The sequence below is a fragment of the Nanorana parkeri genome, unplaced genomic scaffold, assembly GCF_000935625.1.
Source record: "Nanorana parkeri isolate BGI_ZX_2015 unplaced genomic scaffold, ASM93562v1 scaffold579, whole genome shotgun sequence".
Classification (NCBI taxonomy): domain Eukaryota; kingdom Metazoa; phylum Chordata; class Amphibia; order Anura; family Dicroglossidae; genus Nanorana; species Nanorana parkeri.
This window is the reverse complement of record NW_017306847.1, coordinates 576,677-594,815: the sequence shown is the minus strand read 5'-3', so window position 1 is coordinate 594,815 and position 18,139 is coordinate 576,677. Positions and strand designations below refer to the sequence as shown.

Here is an 18,139-nt window from a genome sequence, read left to right as displayed (position 1 = left end):
AAGATCACAACAAAGGCACTAAAGTTGGGATTCAGTCTGTTTCTAACAGCTTAGAAACATTTTCTGTGTGTTTACATTAGAGGGCTGGAAGGCTGCTGAGATTTTGCTGCCATAAAAAGTAATAGGGAAAGAGCTAAGATTTCATTGCCTCTGTTAAGACGTCTAAAGTGACATTAAAGTCAAAATGTTTTTAGGCTACTTCAAATGCTGATTAACTCACTTGCAGTGGATGCTGTTCTTCCACGTTTACCAGTTTTAGTTTCCTGCAGAATCAGTTGGTCCGTGGAGCACTGGACCTGATATCCTGTTTTAGGGTGGTTTCTTTCCCTTGCAGGGTCCTATGGAGACATCCTTGTGTGTGCTAGTAAGCTGAGTGTGTCTCCATTAACACACAGGCCCATCAAGGCAAGCCACTCCCTGCTCCATGCTCCCCATTCTTCCTTTTTGCCTTCTCCAAGCCCCTAGATGGATTCCTTGAGCCTTGTGATATTTTACTGGACAGAAAGCTCAGGTGAGCCGAGCTTCGACAGTTGGAACGAGCTGTTTGGAATCTTGGTGACCGTAAGTGCTTGATCAAAAATCTAAATAGATGCTTTGCAGAGTTTAATACTTTAAAGGCTTGGTTCTCAAGTGGGTCATGACCCAAAAGTTGATAAGTAATAAGTACTATCCTTGTCGCACTCCTTACCGATATGTCCCTTGTAGTGGGGGGGTGCTCGCAGTGACTGCGGATGGCGCCGCAAATGTCAGCAGAATTTTAGAAATGTCACCAGCACACCAATCCTTTTAGGATAGCAAAAGCTTCATTTATTGATGTTTTTTGTCATATGAAGAACAAGCGCTTTCGGGACCACACAGGGTGCCTACATCAGGCTTTAGCATTGACATTGACGTCAATGCTAAAGCATGACCCAAAAGTGGGTCGTGACCCCTTGATCAGTGGGTCGCCACTGTAGAGCAGCACTGTCAGTTCTCGTGCTGAGCAGCCATTCAAAATATGCTGCCCGGCACCGAGTGTCAGCTTAAGGTGGGATAGGATGGGGCTATGCCCGCGAGGGAGCTCTATCCATATGTGCATTGCTTACAGCTCCCTCACGTGCCCTGTAGAGGTGCCTGGATTGGAGTGACATCACATTCTGGCTCCCGGCAACAGGGCATGAAAGGGAGCTGTACCAGCAATGCACATATGGATGGAGCTCCATCACAGCAGAGCAGCCCACCCTGGACCCCAGGCTGAGGATCCACTCCAGTTCTCGTTAGGTAGGGAGACTGGGTGGACCTTAAAAAAAGGAAAAACAATTTGGAGTGTGTGTATGTGTGTGTGAGATTGTGTCTGTGGTTGTGTATGTAAGTGAGTGTTTTTAAGGAACCGTGTATAGTGCGTTAATCACAGTCCCGTGCGATTAACGCTCTATACCATGCAATTGAACCTACTGTGCAATCTGGTTTGGGAGGTGTGTTTCGCTGCCAATGATTTGAATGGTACCCCAAACTCACTTACCACACACAGTTCCTACGCTCACACAGGAATGCGCAGTACCCTAAAGTGCGTTCCATTGCAGTGTGACTTGGGTCGCGACTTAATGACCAAGATCAAAGGTGGGTCCTGAGGGTACATAGATTAAGAACCACTGCTTTAAAGATTAATTTTCTCCACAATATCTATAGCTACAGAGATGAAGTATAGCTTACATTTTGTTTGTATTTGACCAGTTGGGAGGACCATCCTCACACAATAGACAATTCTCATTAAATGAGGGTTTACTTTCTTCATTAGGCCAAGAGAGACAAACTAAGGCAGTAGCATTTCAGCTACCCAGGCTCTATTGCTAGATGATATAGTAATTGTCTCTATTTCCCAGTGAACCAGGCAAATTACATTGTTAGTTGAAATGACTAATAACAACCAACCAAATTGTCTTTCACTGATTCTACATGTTGCTTCTATGACATATTGTACTCTTTACATCATTGCTAATGTGCGCACTGCTTTGTTGAATAAGCTCGTATATATCAACTATATACAGCTCTGTACAGTAGTCATTTCAGTATATTTTAACACATAAGATTTCTGTAGTATAAAAATACTTTGTGTTTGTTCTCTTTCAGATCTTCTTCCCCCGGGTGTATGCAATCTCTTGAACCCGGCAACGATATGTGCAAACAATGAAATCAGTCTGGCAGACATTGAGATCTATGGCTTTGACTATGATTACACTCTGGCTGAGTATTCCAATGAATTACATAAAATGATATTTAACACCGCCAAGGACATCCTCATCAAGCATTACAAGGTGATGGCAGCTAGAACATCATGAATACTCGCAAAACGATTGTTGCATTACCTTGCCCATTTTGGCAGGATCTAGCAATAAATGTGATATCAGCGTGACCTAAGATAATAGAAAGAAGACACCAACGTTGAATAGACCTTGTTTAAAAAATGATGTATGGAATTTCTTAGCCAACAGCTTATTGTTCCCCAAAGATTAAACTGACATTAGGTGCTTCTGCTGTGCTCTCGTAGGATACAGTGATGCCGTTTGGGCTGCCAAGCTATAATTTAGCAGGCACGTTGTTTCCTAATATGTGACTGTTCTCTGATTGGAGTTCATACACAAAGAAACTATAAGGGCTAATTCACACCATCAGCAGTGCGTTCCAGACCGGAACGCACTGCTCGCATTGCGGCGGGTTCCCTATTTGGCTGGGCAGGAGGGGGCGTGGCGGGCCATTCAAGTGAATGGCACCGTAGCCACGCCCCTCGGCCACAATGCGATCGCCGGCACGGCAACCGCAAGGCACATTGTGCCTGCAGTGCGCTCCGTGCGATGCATTCAAAATGCTGCTATTTTGAACGCACTGCAGGCACAACGTGCCTTGCCGTGCGGGCGATCGCATTGCGGCCGCAGGGCGTGGCTATGGTGCCATTCACTTGAATGGCCCGCCACGCCCCCTCCTGCCCAGCAAAATATGGAGCCGGCCGCAATGCGGGCAGTGCGTTCCGGTCCCGAATAAGACCGGAACGCACTGCTGATGGTGTGAACTAGCCCTTAGTATACCTATGTTCTTGGACATTTACTTTGCATGGTGTCCCTTAGGTTGCCTGGCTCCTAGGCAACAGTTTTTGGGTGTGGTAGATAGCACTCTCATGGTTAATGGACCCACTTTTTCACTAAAGATTGCTTTGAATCTGAACCCTGGATGTCAGGGAATTCCCCAGAGCCCCTAGTGTTGCAGTGCTAACTTCCAAGGCTCAGCTTGCAGAGGATTCAGTGGTGACAGCTGACTAGCAGATATCTAAACACAGTACCACATTACAAGACAGGAACATCGTCAGACATGTGAAAGGTCAAGTCAGGTGGGAGACAGAAAGCAGGATTCAAAGTGCAAGTCAGTGTCGAGATTGCGTCACAAACTGACAGAACCTCTTGATCAGGCAATGGATGAAGAAACTTGATTAATGAGAATCACAAGTGCAGGCTACATAGAGGCAGTGTTGTAGTGCTAGGAGCTGTCCATAGATGGCAATTGAGAGCAATTCCAGCAACTCAGGGTCTCTTAAGGTGCCCATACACTGCACGATTCTCGTACGAGAATCGTGCAGTGTGAATGAAGACGTGCGACCATTTCTACTGTACGGTCGCACGTCTTTTGTCTAAGGAGCATGCTAGAAAACCTTACGATTTTCGGCTGGTTTGAATGATGCTCGGGAGACAAGTCTTGCGATGGTTGTAAAGTGTATGGCCACCTTTACAGTCTCTAACCATGCATAATCTGTGACCCAATCATAGCCACAGATAGATTGTTACAGTCACTATTAGTTGTCTCCTCTCAAATATCCGACATGATTCCATTGTCATCAGCTATTCTATTGTGGATCATCTGAGAAATTATTATTGCAACTGCAAAGGCTTCATATTACTAGAGGAGTTAAATTTAAAAAAATGAATGGGTGAAAAATAAAGTCCTTATTTATACAGCATTACATGTGAAAGGAATGAGTTTAAACTAGTGTTAGTATATAAATGTGCAAATAAAAAAATAGTTCCATCAAATCAATTAATTTAAAACATTTGAATTTAAATTAAAGTTAAACCCCCTTCCTGTCCAGGTCGTTTTTCAGTATTCAGCGCTGCGGTAGTTTGACTGACATTTATTCCGTCATGCAACTCTGTACTGAAATTATTTTATACCATTTTTTGGGGACAGATGGAGCTTTCTTTTGGTGGTATTTAATAACCACTGGGGTTTTATTTTTTACTAAATAATGAAAAAAAATTCAGAAAAAGAAAAAAACGTTTTCCCCATGTTATGTTATGAAACATTTATTATCAGCCCAATTTTTTGGTAAAACATAAAAGATGGGGTCACATTGGGTAAACACCAAACATGTCAAGTTTTAAAATTTCGTACACCCGCGAAGTCGCAAAAAAACTACCATGCCTAAAATTGCCCATAAGTGACGCTTTAAAATCTTTTACTGCTCACAAGTTTAGTGTTATCAGTGATTTGTGTTTTTATATTTTTTTTCAATAGGAGTCTTTAATTTTATTTACACTTAACTTTATTGCCATCACATAGGGAGCTAACTAATAAGCCTCCTATGTTATAGCAAATATACAGTGACAGTTCCTCTTTATGGAGACATCAGGGGTCTAAGACCCCTAATGTCACATTGGGACCCCAAAGAAGCTGATGAAGCAGAGATCCACTTCACCACTTTCTTCTATGGCTATAGCAGCCAGGGAAATGACAGCTAAAGGCGGAAGTGATGTAATACTCATCACTTCTGTCTTTACAGAGAGAGGAAGAGAGATCAGCAGTGGGAGAATGCTGATCCCTCATCATTTCTCTGTATAGGCAGCCGCTTAGATGGTCCCGAGCCCACAGTGGGGGACAGTGAATAACCGGCAGCGGCGGGGGAGGAGGGGAGCAGCGGGGCGGCAGGGAGGGGGGTGGACACATTTTTTAGTGTCATACAAGTGAGCAGCCGGCTGTAGAGCCAGCTAAACGCTTGTATGTAACTCCCAGCAGGATTGCGCCCGCAGAAAAGAAAATTACATGTATTTACATGATCCCGCCGGGAGCTGACATCCGTCCGAACGTGTAATGACGGTGGGCGGACGTCAGCTGGTTAAAATAGTACCCTAATTGGTCTTTGCGCTAACTTCCTGTAATCTCCCAAGAAGAAGAATTCAGACTGGGGGACAAAGGGGCAGCACTGTAAACTAATCAGACTTTACTACATTGCACAGCACTGCAAGTTTAACAAGTTATGTTTGCTGATTGGAGATCACAGCAATAACCTAATCAATGACCTACTACACTTTTATTATTCAGTCACAGTACACCCCACGATGGCGCTGATGAGTATTTCCTTTACTCAACAGTGCCATCTAGTGGCGCTAATGCTATGCGAACGGCATCTACCTGGCTATACACTGGCTGAAAGTTTTATAAATGAAGCCCAAGGTGTATTGTTTTGACTGCAATAGAGGAAAGTAAATATGATGCGGGGTATATGGTTTTGAAAACTGGATGAACAGAACAGCACATTTCTTGACTAGTGGGACAATTCACACCTTTTGTATTTCAAATTAGTTTTTACTTTACTTTAAATGTAATATTTAATATAAACAGTCATAGCAATTTATGTTACTATAATAGAAAGCTTGTTGTGTGATTTTCCATTGCCATAATTTACATCGAGGTTCGTAAGTTTGATCTGCCCTATTAATTCACAGGAACTGTGACTTTCAATGATAAGTCCCCCAATCTACCAAAACCTTTCTACCTATACTTAAAGGAGAACTATGGGGTCAGTGCTTTTCCCCATAGTTCTTCCCTGGGTCACGGGAGGACACAAACTAGCGTCCTCCCGTGACCCAAAGCTCGGTAATAGCCCGCGGTATACTGAGACAGCCGCAGCCAGGATGGATCCCGACATTACTGTCTGGATCCACCCAGCTGCGTTATTGACAGCTGACTCTGCCTATCCAGAGGCAGAGCCAGCTGTGCCCTCCCCCGTCCGTTCTGCCAGTCAGCGTTGGAGGATCGGACCGGGGAGGGGGGAATCCCTGCATGGAGCCTTGACTGACAGTCACGACTCTCTTCAGGGACAGGATCGAGAAGTGAGCGAGCGACGGTATGTGTTCGCTCACTTCCCGATCTATTGAGCCAACGTGTGACAGTTTAATTGTCACACGCTGGCTCAAACTATGAGGCTGAGTGATTTTCACTCGCCTCATAGTTCTCCTTTAACTTAAACCCTGGCTTGTGCCCGTGGTGCCCTGGAGCGGGTGCTGTCACTGGCCTTCTGGGGGATTCCTAAGAGATGTGCCTGCAGTGCAGTAGAGTCTCCTCGTGAGATTTGCGTTCCTCAACATTACTTGGATCTTCTCGGAGGGCCTGTGCCTCTCCTAAACGGGTGGTGTAAGCCAAGTATGTTTTTTTAAACGTTTCTCCTCATATGTGTTTTGGTAATTGTGTATCGTAGTGTTTTTACAGGGGGGTGGGCCACTAATAAATTTGAGGACCTTCATTTTTTTGTGTGCATTAAATTAATAATGATATTTTATTGTGCTTTATAGTATCCAGAAGGAATAATGAAGTATGACTATATGCCAGGATTTGCGATCAGGGGACTTCACTATGACATACAAAAGGTAAGTAGAACACTATATGACTTTTGTATTGAATTAGTCTACACAAAACCCCTACAAAAGGGCAGCATAGGAATCCAACGCTGGGAATCAGATCATTAAAGATACTACTCTACATTTCCTTTTGATGTAGAGTCATGCATGTGGCTATAGCTCATGGGACTTGTGGTTCCACAACAGCTGGAGTGCTGAGGTTGCCTACCCCTGTGTTGGATGGTTACTTGTAACAATTTATTGTCATTTATTTTTTCTTTTTTTACTTTTTTTAAAATCTGATATTTTTATTAAGTTTTTCTTTAAACAGACAATATCAAAGAAAAATATATAACAATAAATATAACACAAATAATAAACAACCAAAACCAATAACAACACAAACACACACAAAAAAAGGGAAAGAAACCCCACATCCGCCATATGCACATATCGATAAAACAGTCTCCAGGAACTAACTAATTCAGGTCAAATCACTTAGGCACTTATAAATGTTTACAATGCTGATGTAATTCAAAAAGAAACATAGAGACCTGGAACTGGATTAGTCAAATTAAATCTTGAGCTCACATATACGACCCTCATATGTCTAAATAATAATATTAACATGAAAAAATTGTGTACGATAGTGTAGCCATCTGGACCAGGGTAAAAAAAAGTTATCTTCACCAATCTCTCTATATTGATAGTTAATGCGTTCAAACATTACAATTTTATCTAACTCTTTGTCAATTTTTGATTATTTCTTTATATGCGATAAAACAATAAAGACATTATTCCTGGGCAACCACTGGATCAATCCCACAAGGGGATGTAAAACTGGAAAAACACAAAAGACGCCTCCTAAGAGTATCAGTGGGTCAGAAGTCAATATCACATTAATGGAAGGTATTCACATCCTAGATTGGCTGGGACAACACAGTATTGTGTATCACAGCCAGCAGGCATTATTCATTTTTTCATATGGTAACAGGGAGATGGTTGATACATTTCTCCCAAAAGATCTTCAAGGATTGGCATCATATAGCTGTTTGAATGGAGCACAATACCTTCTAAGTGCAGCAATTATATCACTGAAAAGAGACTCACATGGAAAGGCTGACCAGGTGAATGAGCATCGGAAACAACTCTTTTCTAATATGTGTTTCTGCACAAATAAACGTACCGGAAGCACTCAATCCAGCTCAGAACAATTCCATCAAAACTACAATGTAATAGATAAAAACCCAATGCGTTTTTATAGCGAACATTGCTTTAGGAGCACCCTAGGTGAGCACCTTCCATTAATGTGATGTTAACCTCTGACCCACCGATACTCTGAGAGGCTCCCCATCTCTTTTGTGTCTTTCCAGTGATACATTCCTGTGTTGAGACAGAGATGGCTGGGATGTTGATACCGATAATTGAGTTTAGAGGACAGTTATGCACACTGCTGTAGTGTAGATCAGCTGTGACATGATACAGGTTTTTTTGTTGTTTTTTTTTACCTTAAAGGAGAATTCTTGGCAAAACTTTTATTAACCCTTGCAGTGGGGCTACCCCTGCACTGCAAGAGTTACCTGGTCGTTTTTGTCTAGGTGCTAAAGAAAAGAAAAAAAGTTATAGTCACCTGAACTGCCGAGCCGTCTGGCTCTTGACCGGTAATTCCAGCCTCTCTCCCCCTCCACTGTAGCGGTCTAAGGTCCCATAAATAATCACTTTCTATATACAGTGTATAGACGTGAGGACGCAGAGGATCTTTCTACTGCTGCCGTGACCGGAGAAGCAGGGAGGCGGCTCGGCAGTTCGGCTGAGTATAACTTTCTTTTTTTTAGCACCTAGTCAAAAAAAGAGCAGTTAACCCTTGTAGTGCCTAAAGTTTTGCCCAGAATACTTCTTTAACCTTTAATTGTAAGTCTTGATTGGACTGCAAAGGCAGTTTGTATATAACATACTATTTTAGAATAAAGTTCACTTGTATAATATGCATCTGTACTACAGGCACTTCAGACATACGTATGGCTTTTACTGTATACCCAGACTGTTATATTGTTATAAGTTCTATAATGTTATATTGTATAAGTTCTATTATAAAACAGATGAATTATATTCCTATTATCCTGTATCTGGACAGAATCTACTGATGAAGATTGATGCTTTCCATTATATCCAGCTGGGCACAGCATACAGGTAACTGCAATCTTATCTAGTAAGAAGTAGAACACATGTACCAGGTCCCACACTAAGGGCTTGTTCCCTCCAGAGGTGTTCTCCAGTGCTGTCAAAGTGCATTTACGTTAGAAGAGGCTGTGTCTTGATGAAGTTTGTTCACACCGGTGGGATAAAGAAAAGCCCTGTGTGGCTCCATTTGGATGTGTTAACCCGCATTTCCAGTCATTTAAAATGAAGATATAACAGGCTATGGTTGTTACTGTTTTGACATTCATTTGTCGGGAGCATTGTTCCCTACTAGAAGTTTTTTTCTAGCTGTACTAGAAACTAAAAACACAACACACCTAAAACAAATATTAAAGGAGTTATAATGTCCCGGCATATACCATCCTGTTATAAAATCAGCATTGTGATAGGAATACATACTGGAGTTGTTTTTGATAATGCAATCAAACCTTACTTGAAAAAAATCCCTTTTATGTAGTAAGTGCTGCCTACCATCTGCCCATCACTTTCATCAACTTCCTGGATTCCCAGCTTTGCGTCTCTTTCCCTGCTACTTGACGTGTTTCAATCTCGATTTCGCAAGACTACATAGCCCATCATGCATTGCTTCCAGCAAGCAATGATAATCTTACATGTTCAGACATTGAGTCGCAGATCAGAAGGCAGGCTCTGTGAGCGTTGTGACACAAGAAAGTGCATATCGACAGGGCTGAGTGAAATTGCGTATTAAGGAAGTACATCCTATGGGCATTTTCAATAAGTACATTTACAAACTTTGAGATCGATATGGTTATTAGGAGTGAGAGAGAACTTTTTAAAAAATAGTTTTTGACCTTTTGATACCCTTTAGCACACTTCAACCACCCTTCGGTGTGAAGGAGCACTAATATCTGTTTCATGTCAGTATTATTTTTCCTTTAGGCTTGGTTAGAATTCTTTGGTCACACAGTATTTAGGATTATGCCACACGCATTTATAATTTTTCCAGCTTAATCCAAATTATTACCATTCTCAAAGTTTTCCAGTTTTTTCTATTTGAATCCTTTTTTTTTTTATTTGCATGATCAGAAAAATGAATCTTGATTTGGTTATGCCATGCATGCTCAAACTCCATAAAGTACAATTGATTAAAATAAGTATTTGATCCCCAAGCAAAACATGACTTAGTACTTGTTGGCAAGCACAGAGGTAAGATGTTTCTTATAGTTGGTTAGCAGGTTTGCACACATCTCAGGAGGGATTTTGGTCCACTCTTCATTACAGATCTTCTCTAAATCCTTAAAGTTTCTTGGCTGTCGCTTGGCAACTCAAAGTTTCAGCTCCCTTCATAACTTTTCTATAGGATTAAGGTCTGGAGGAGGCTAATGTGCTTCTTCTTGAGCAATTACTTTGTTGCCTTGGCGGTATGTTTTGAGTCATTGTCATGCTGAAAGACCCATCCACGACCCATCTTCAGTGTTCTTGTTGAGGGAAGGAGGTTCACATCCAAGATTTTACAATACATGGCCCCGTCCGTTGGCCCCTCAGTGCTGCAAAGTCGGCCTGTATCTTTAGCAGAGAAACAGCCCCAAAGCATAATGTTTCCACCTCCGTGCTGGACTTTAGGGATGGTGTTCTTAGGGTCATAGTCAGCATTTTCTTCCTCCAAACACAGCGAGTCGAGTTATAACCAAAGAGCTCAATTTTGGTCTCATCTGACCACAGCACTTTCTCCCAATCCTTCTCTGAATCATATAGATCTTCATTGACAAACTTCAAACAGGCCTGTACATGTGCCTTCTTGAGGAGGGGGGCCTTGCGGTCGTTGCAGGATCTCAATCCATGGCGGTGTATTGTGTTACCAATGGTTTGTTTGGTGACTGTGGTCCCAACTGCCTTGAGATCATTCGCAGGCTCCTCCCGTGTAGTTCTGGGCTGATCCCTCACTTTTCTCATGATCATCCTTACTCCTTGTTTCCTTCTCACCAAGTTTCTTGCTGATAGTCTTGTAGCCCATTCCAGCCTTGTGCAGGTCTACAATCTTGTCCCTAATGTCTTTTGACAGCTCTTTGGTCTTGCCCATGGTGGGGAGGTTTGAATGGAAGAAAGAGATTCTGTGGACAGGTGTCTTCTATATACATAACGAGTTGTCATTAGAAGTACCTTCTTGAAGTGACAGGACTAATCTGTACCACATCGCCAGTCTGTGGCAGCCAGAATTATTGTTGGCTGGTAGGGGATCAAATACTTCTTTTACTCACTGAATTGCAACTCAATTTATAACATTTGTATCACGTGTTTTTTTTCTGGATTTTTGGTTGATATTCTGTCTCTATCATTTAAAATACACCTATGATAACAAATTATAGAGCTTTCATTTCTTTGTAAGTGTGCAATCTTACAAAATCTGCAGGGGATCAAATAATAATTTTCTTCACTGTAAGTAGGGTATTAGAAATCTTTGGATTATTAAATAGTCGGATTGATGCCAGTGTGGGTACCATGGGCTCTCTGAGTGGATGACGTGAAAGAGGTGGTGCGGTTGGCTTGGCTAGTGTGGCATTCTGTTATAGGAACTCTGAGAAGACACCCTGGTATGCTTTGTATAAGTGATCTTGATGAATATCATTTTTGTCCAGTAATACTCAACTTAAAACTGCTTAGCTCTTCATGTGCGACTGCTACGTTTTATGAAGGAGGTCATTTTGCTATGTCCTTTTCTTTTGACATTTGTGCAGGAAATGTCTGCAGCAGCTGTGCACTGGACATTATTTTCTGTAATACTGATGGCATACTTGGCACCATTTTCTAATACATCGATGGGCAACCTGTTGGGTAAAAATGACAAAAATGTACTTTAGATATCTCTGTTGCTTAAAGCAGAACTCCAGCCCAAAACAAACAAGAAAAATGAAAAACCCATTAAAAGATAAAATAATAAAACTATATAAAATAAATAAAACAATATTCAGCTTCAGTCCAGAGTTTTATCCCACAGTACATAGTTTTCTGCCACTAGACTGCTTCTTCCAGCCTCTCTCCCCCTACTCTGCAGCAGTCTAAAGTCCAGTAAATCATCACCATTCTATACACCGTGTATAGGCGTGAGGATGCTGAGGAACATTCCAATGCTGCAGCCTAGGAAGAGGTGTGTTCACGCAACATGAAAGTGTGAATGGGGCCTAAGTAGAAAACAAACTTGTTCAAATGAAACATGTTTGTAAAGCTGAATGTATGTGGTGTATAATACAACATGGGTTCACTGGAATGTGGCCTAAATGAAGGCATTTCAAAATTCTGAAAAGTGGTGTGGGCAAGCTTCAAAATCATGGCACGGTTTCTCTACAGGTAACCATGTCAAGTATTCCCTTTATTTATTTTTTATATTTGGCTAATGGTACTGCTCTTCTTTCCACAGCTAATGCAGTACCACCCTGGAGCTATTCGGGGACTGGGACTGTATACATAAACACACGTTTTGTACAGTGCTATAAGTTACCAAACTGATTTAACCTCCCAGAAAACAAAGTACATTTTGTATTTGTTTTACTTGTGGGAATGTTGAAAATCCTACAATCTGTGCCAGCCTGTCCCTGTGCCAGCAACCACCCTGTGCTTTCTCTGTTCCTTGGCATGTTAAGTGTATCTGCTGAAACTTGTTATTAATGTTCTTTTCTTATAATGCTGTTCACAGGGGTCTGAATCCTGTACCAGATGAGGAAGTCATAGAATTATATGGGGGCTCCCCACATATCCCCCTTTTCCAGATGAGTGATTTCTATGGAAAGGTATTAGTTATAAAACATAAAAGCTGGGCATTCATTTCAATTGTAGTTCGTTTAAAAGAATTAAAAATTGCCGTCTGGAGACGGCAACCCGCAGATGCTGCAGTGCCGTCCGTCCGTTTTTTTACTACGGGCGGACGGCAAGAGGTTAAGGTGTTGTTGAGAAAAAATGAACAGATACAGACACACATCTGGTTAATGGTCCGTCCGAACACGATTACATTTCAAAAAATCGAATTGTTAGAGCATGTATTTGGAGTTGCCTTTTCTAATGAAAGGCTGAAATCAAATTATTGACTTGTTCCTCACGTTAAGATGCCAACAAGAGTCCTCATCCAGTCTGTGGGTGCTCTTGGGGACCATCTTCCTGGGTGGAAGGTTAGACTTAGACTAAGGTGGAAGACTAATAAAGCCCATAAGACTGTTAAAGGAGAACTATAGCCAAACCTTTTTTTGGCTTTAGCCCTCTTTTGGGGCAAAGGAGTATATTTACTAATGTACTCCTGTGACCTAAAACTAAACATATAGTGGATTACTGCCCACTATATGCTGATAGCGAAGTGCCGTGCTGCAGCCGGGAAAGATCCAAACAATATTGTCGGGATCCACTCCGCTGCCTGATTGACAGCTGGCTCTGACTCTCTAGTGCTAGAACCAGCTGTGCCCGCCCACCCCCTGTCTGTCCCTTCAATGAGTGCTGGTGGAACAAAAAGAGGGGAAAGAGGAATCCATGCAGGGAACGGTAACTGACCGTCACCATTCTCTGCAGGGAGAATCCGTAAGCTGAGCGATCAGCGGTTTGTGATCGCTCAGTTCTTGAACTATAGCAGTTTGTGATCGCTCAGCTCTTTAGCCTTAGCAGTAGCTCAAACTATTGGGAACAGTACATGTTACTCTCCCAATAGTTCTCCTTTAAAGGACCCATTGGTGTTTTAGTTCCTCCAGCACATGGAGAATATAGGGAAATATGGAGTGTGTCTTTGCTGACTTCCTTTTGAAAGCATAGGTTCAGCCAAGACACTTTCCTCTGTGTCCCTGTTGCGGGTTTTCTATTATTTCATTTTTGATGAAACTGAACAACTAGTGAAGAAAAATAAATTCTTTTTAACTGAGCCCGAAAAGCAATAAATACACCACGTAATAAGATATACGTACTTACTTAAATTGTGAAGCTCTGGTGATCTGCCCTATGTTGCCTCCCAGCAGCCTTTTCTTCAGACTCTACCCAGCTTGCCATGAAGGCTGGTAAGCAGAGGGCTGAAAGTGTATTCCCACTTTTGCAACTAAATTTAAAAAACCTCATGTTGTATGCAAAAAGGAGGGGGGCTGAGCAAGCTTGTTTTAATATAATTTCCCTGTGTGTACTGTGCTGGCAGATCTAATTATCAGTTGTAAATTAGATTTGAACACTGTCTGTCCTAAGAAACGGTTAAAGATATAGAAGCTTTGTATGTTAAAGAGGGTCCCTAGTCTTTCTATGGGGACAGGGAGAGTTTTCTGTCACTTTGAAATTGAGATAGAAGCTGCACAGGTAAATCTGAAAGGTAAGAACTGTTTTTAAAATTATTTTTAGATATGCTGGATGAATAGGAACACATACCAAACATATGGAGGGGTTTTCTCAAATTTGACTGTACAGTGGAAATACACCTTCAAAGATAACTAAATCAACACCATAACTTGCAGTATATATAATATGAATTATATACATCAATAAATGTAATAATCATAAATAAAAGATGTGCAGTAAAGTCCATTGTCCAAGTGTCCTTAATGTTCTCCATCAAACTATGAGAATAAAGTGCCTAAATAAGTTTTTGAATTTGATCTGAATAATGATATAGCTGTTGATACTATTAGGTCTTTTTTAGATAGGTAGCTTGGAATGTATTTAATATATAATGATAAATTATGAGAACAAAATTTACCTTTTATGTTTCAGGGACCGTTAATGAAACAGTTCATGGATATCTTCTCTTTACCTGAGATGACTCTGCTTTCCTGTGTTACTGATTTCTTTATCACTAATGGCATTGACTTTGACCCAGTTCATTTATACAAGGATACAACTGTGAGTCTTCATATATTTGCATAGTTTTCTGCTTGCCACCTAGTCTACTGAGTGTGTTACATTATAGGTGAACTTACATCATCACAAAATTTACATAACATCCAGCTATGTTTGAATTAAAGCGGAATTCCAGGAATTTAAAAGGCTACCCCCATTAACTCATTTTGTCTAGGGAGCGAAAATAAAAAAGATATACTCACCCGATGCTGGGTCCCACCTGGCTACTAGACCGGTCCCCGCCGGCCTTTCTCTCATGGGCTCTCGAGGTTGAAGGATCCGTGACATCATCACATCTAATACAGTGTATTAGACGTGAAGACGCTGAGGAGCATACCACAGCTGGAGCGGAGCATGAAAACAAACCACAGATATGGGCTAGCTGCTATTGTTTAAGCTAACAGCGAGGTTGAATTACTGAAGGGCAGAGCATGCTCGCTTTACAATGGATTTTTTTTGCAAAGTAAACTTTCACTTAGCTTAGTGAATGAGGTGAAAGGTAGTGAAGATTTACTTTGCAAAAAATACCCAATCCTGTACAAGAAAAGTTAAAGAAAAAAATGTGTGTTTGCACATGAGCAAATGGTGAATACAGCCTCACCTAAAGCTGGCCATACACCTAAAGATTTTCTGCAGATTTTCTATGGTCAGATGGAAAAAGTGCAACAGATTCCTCCATCTACGCTAAACTGTGTGGATGAAGGAATCTCCCATTGGGCCAAGCTTCACTATCTTGCTAGTCGGCCCCGCTGGCTCTCAAAATGCCTGAACAATGTGATTGGATGCAGGCATTGTTCAGCTGTTTTGAGAGCCAGCGGGGCCGACTAGCAAGATACTGAAGCGTGGCCCAGTGGGAGACTCTTCCATCCACACAGTTTAGCGTAGATGGAGGAATCTGTTGCACTTTTTCCATCTGACTAGAAAATCTGCAGAAAATCTATAGGTATAAGCTTAAGCTAAGTGAACATTTACTTTGTGTGAAAACTCAGCTTAGTGAATCAGGTGAAGCTGTGCTGACCTCAGTCATTCAGTCTTTAAAATGTTACAGCCATTATTGGTAACCAGAAGTGTTTGTAAATGGGAAAAAACTTAAGCTTAGAGAGGGCTTGCTAAATGGCTTGGAATATATAGAGGTATACCATATGCCTAACCTTCATGCCCTTGTTTTACTAATCCTCCTTTCTTAAGTCCTAGGTCACACACTTCCAATGTCAATTAAGCTGCTTCCCCTTTTTTAAGATCTACCGGTAGAGTGCCAGTTATTTTTTAAAAAGATATACGGATAACCATTCCAGAAAATTGGTAGTATATATTGCAAAGCAGCAACAACCCACTACTTCTATTTCTAACATTCGAAATGTTCACTTGCTGCCTAATGTATCCCACCCACCTTCAGGTGCCATTGTAAAGAGATAATCAATGTTATTCACTTCACCTGTCAATAGTCATAATGCTATGGCTGATCGGTGCCTCAGGCAAACTTTTGGGTCCAGATGGTTGACCTCTGGAGGGCTACAAAATTATCTAGCCTCTATAGTGTCTTCCCTAGAATTGGTATATAAATACTGTAGGCTTTTGCTGTGCTTGACCACAGTCAATGTATGATGCCACTGCTGTTGAAACCTGATAAGGATCCAATTAACTGCAATTCTTACAGACATATCTCCCCGCTGAATATTGATTTTAAAATACAACCCCAATTCCATAAAAGTTGAAATAGAATGTAATGATATTTGCAAATCTTTTAAACCTATAGTTTGTTCACAGCGGAAAACAGAAAACATATCAAATGTTTGAACTGAGAAAATGTACCATTTAAAAAAAAAAAGCGAATTTTTACAACTGATGACAACAGCACGTCTCAAAAAAATTGGGACGGGGTAACAAAAAGCAGGCAAAGTAAGTGGTACTAACAAGGAAGCGCTGGAAGAACATTTTGCAACTAATTAGGTTAATTGGCAACAGGTCAGTAACATGATTGGGTATAAAAAGAGCATCTTAAACTGGCCATACACCTATAGATTATCTGCAGATGTTCTATGCTTCATCTTCGCTAAACTGTGTGGAAGGGGGAGTCTCCCACTGGGCCAAGCTTCAGTATCTTGCTAGTCGGTCCCGCTGCCTCTCAAAATACCTGAACAATCTGGTTGGTTCAGATATTTTGAGAGCCAGCAGGGCTGACTACAGTTTTAGCGCAGATGGCGGAATCTGTTGCACTTTTTCCATCTGACCATAGAAAATCTGCAGATAATTAGAGAGAGTGTTTCAGAAGTAAAGATGGGCAGAGGTTCACTAATCTGTGAAAAGCTGCACCTTAAATATTTCAATTTTTGAATAATGTTCCTCAATGTAAAATTGCAAAGACTTTAAATATATTATCATCTACAATACATAATATCATCAAAAGATTCCAAGAATCTGAAGAAATCTCTGTGTGCAAGGGACAAGACTAAAAAGAAGTATTGGATGCCCGTGATCTTTGGGTCCTCAGACGTCACTGCATTGAAAACAAGTATGATTCTGTGATGGACATCACTGCACGGGCTCATTTCACCATGCCATCCAAAAATGCAAGTTAAAGCTCTATCATGCAAAGAAGAAGCCATATCTGAAGATGATCCAGAAATGCTGTTGTCCTCTCTGGGCCAAAGTTCATTTTAAATGGTCTGTTGCAAAGTGGAACACTGTTCTGTGTTCAGACGAATTGAAAGTTGACATTCTTTTTGGCAACCATGGGCGCTGCATCCTCCGGATAAAGAGGAGAGGGATCTTCCGGCTTGCTATCAGCCCTCACTTCAAAAGCCTACATCTCTGATGGTATGGGGGTGCATTAGTGTGTATGGAATGGGCAGCTTGCACATCAGGAAAGTCACCATCAATGCTGAAACATATAACCCAGGTTTTAGAGCAGCATATGCTCTCATCCAGACAATGTCTTTTTCATGGAAGGCATTGCATATTTCAGCAGGACAATGCTAAAGCTCATCTTGCATCTATGACAACAGCATGGCTTCATAGTAGAAGAGTCTGGGTGCTTAACTGGCCTGCCTAGAGTCCAGACCTTTCACCAACTGAAAATATTTGGCGCATCTTGAAACTAAAAATGTGACAAAGAAGACCAAGGACTGTTAAGCAGTTAGAATCCTATATCAGGAAAGAATGGGAGAACATTCCTCTGACAAAACTCCATCAACAGGTCACCTCAGTTTTCAAATGTTTACAGAATATTGTTAAAAGAAGGCGGGAGGCTACACCATGGTAAACATGGCCCTGTCCCAAATTTTTTGAGAGCTGTTGCTGCCATCAATCTCAAAAATACCTTATTTTTGTCTTAAAATTGTACATTTTCTCAGTTTAAACATTTGATATGTTTTCTGTTTTATATTTTGAATAAAATATGGGTTTATGAGATTTGCAAATCATTGCATTCTGTTTTTATGTAGATTTTACACAGCGTCCGAACTTGTTTGGAATTGGGGTTGCACTAACAA

At 41.2% G+C, this 18,139-nt stretch overlaps 1 protein-coding gene across 1 annotated transcript in view; it reads left to right on the top strand.

The window, feature by feature from the left end:
• The window catches only part of NT5DC2 (5'-nucleotidase domain containing 2), a 49,442-nt gene that overhangs the window by 9,976 nt on the left and 21,327 nt on the right, over positions 1-18,139 (top strand). The window contains exons 2-6 of the mRNA XM_018562481.1: positions 2,110-2,294; positions 6,594-6,668; positions 8,773-8,828; positions 12,490-12,583; positions 14,523-14,651. Coding sequence (XP_018417983.1) covers positions 2,110-2,294; positions 6,594-6,668; positions 8,773-8,828; positions 12,490-12,583; positions 14,523-14,651 — 539 coding nt within the window. The remainder of the gene's footprint in view (positions 1-2,109; positions 2,295-6,593; positions 6,669-8,772; positions 8,829-12,489; positions 12,584-14,522; positions 14,652-18,139) is intronic.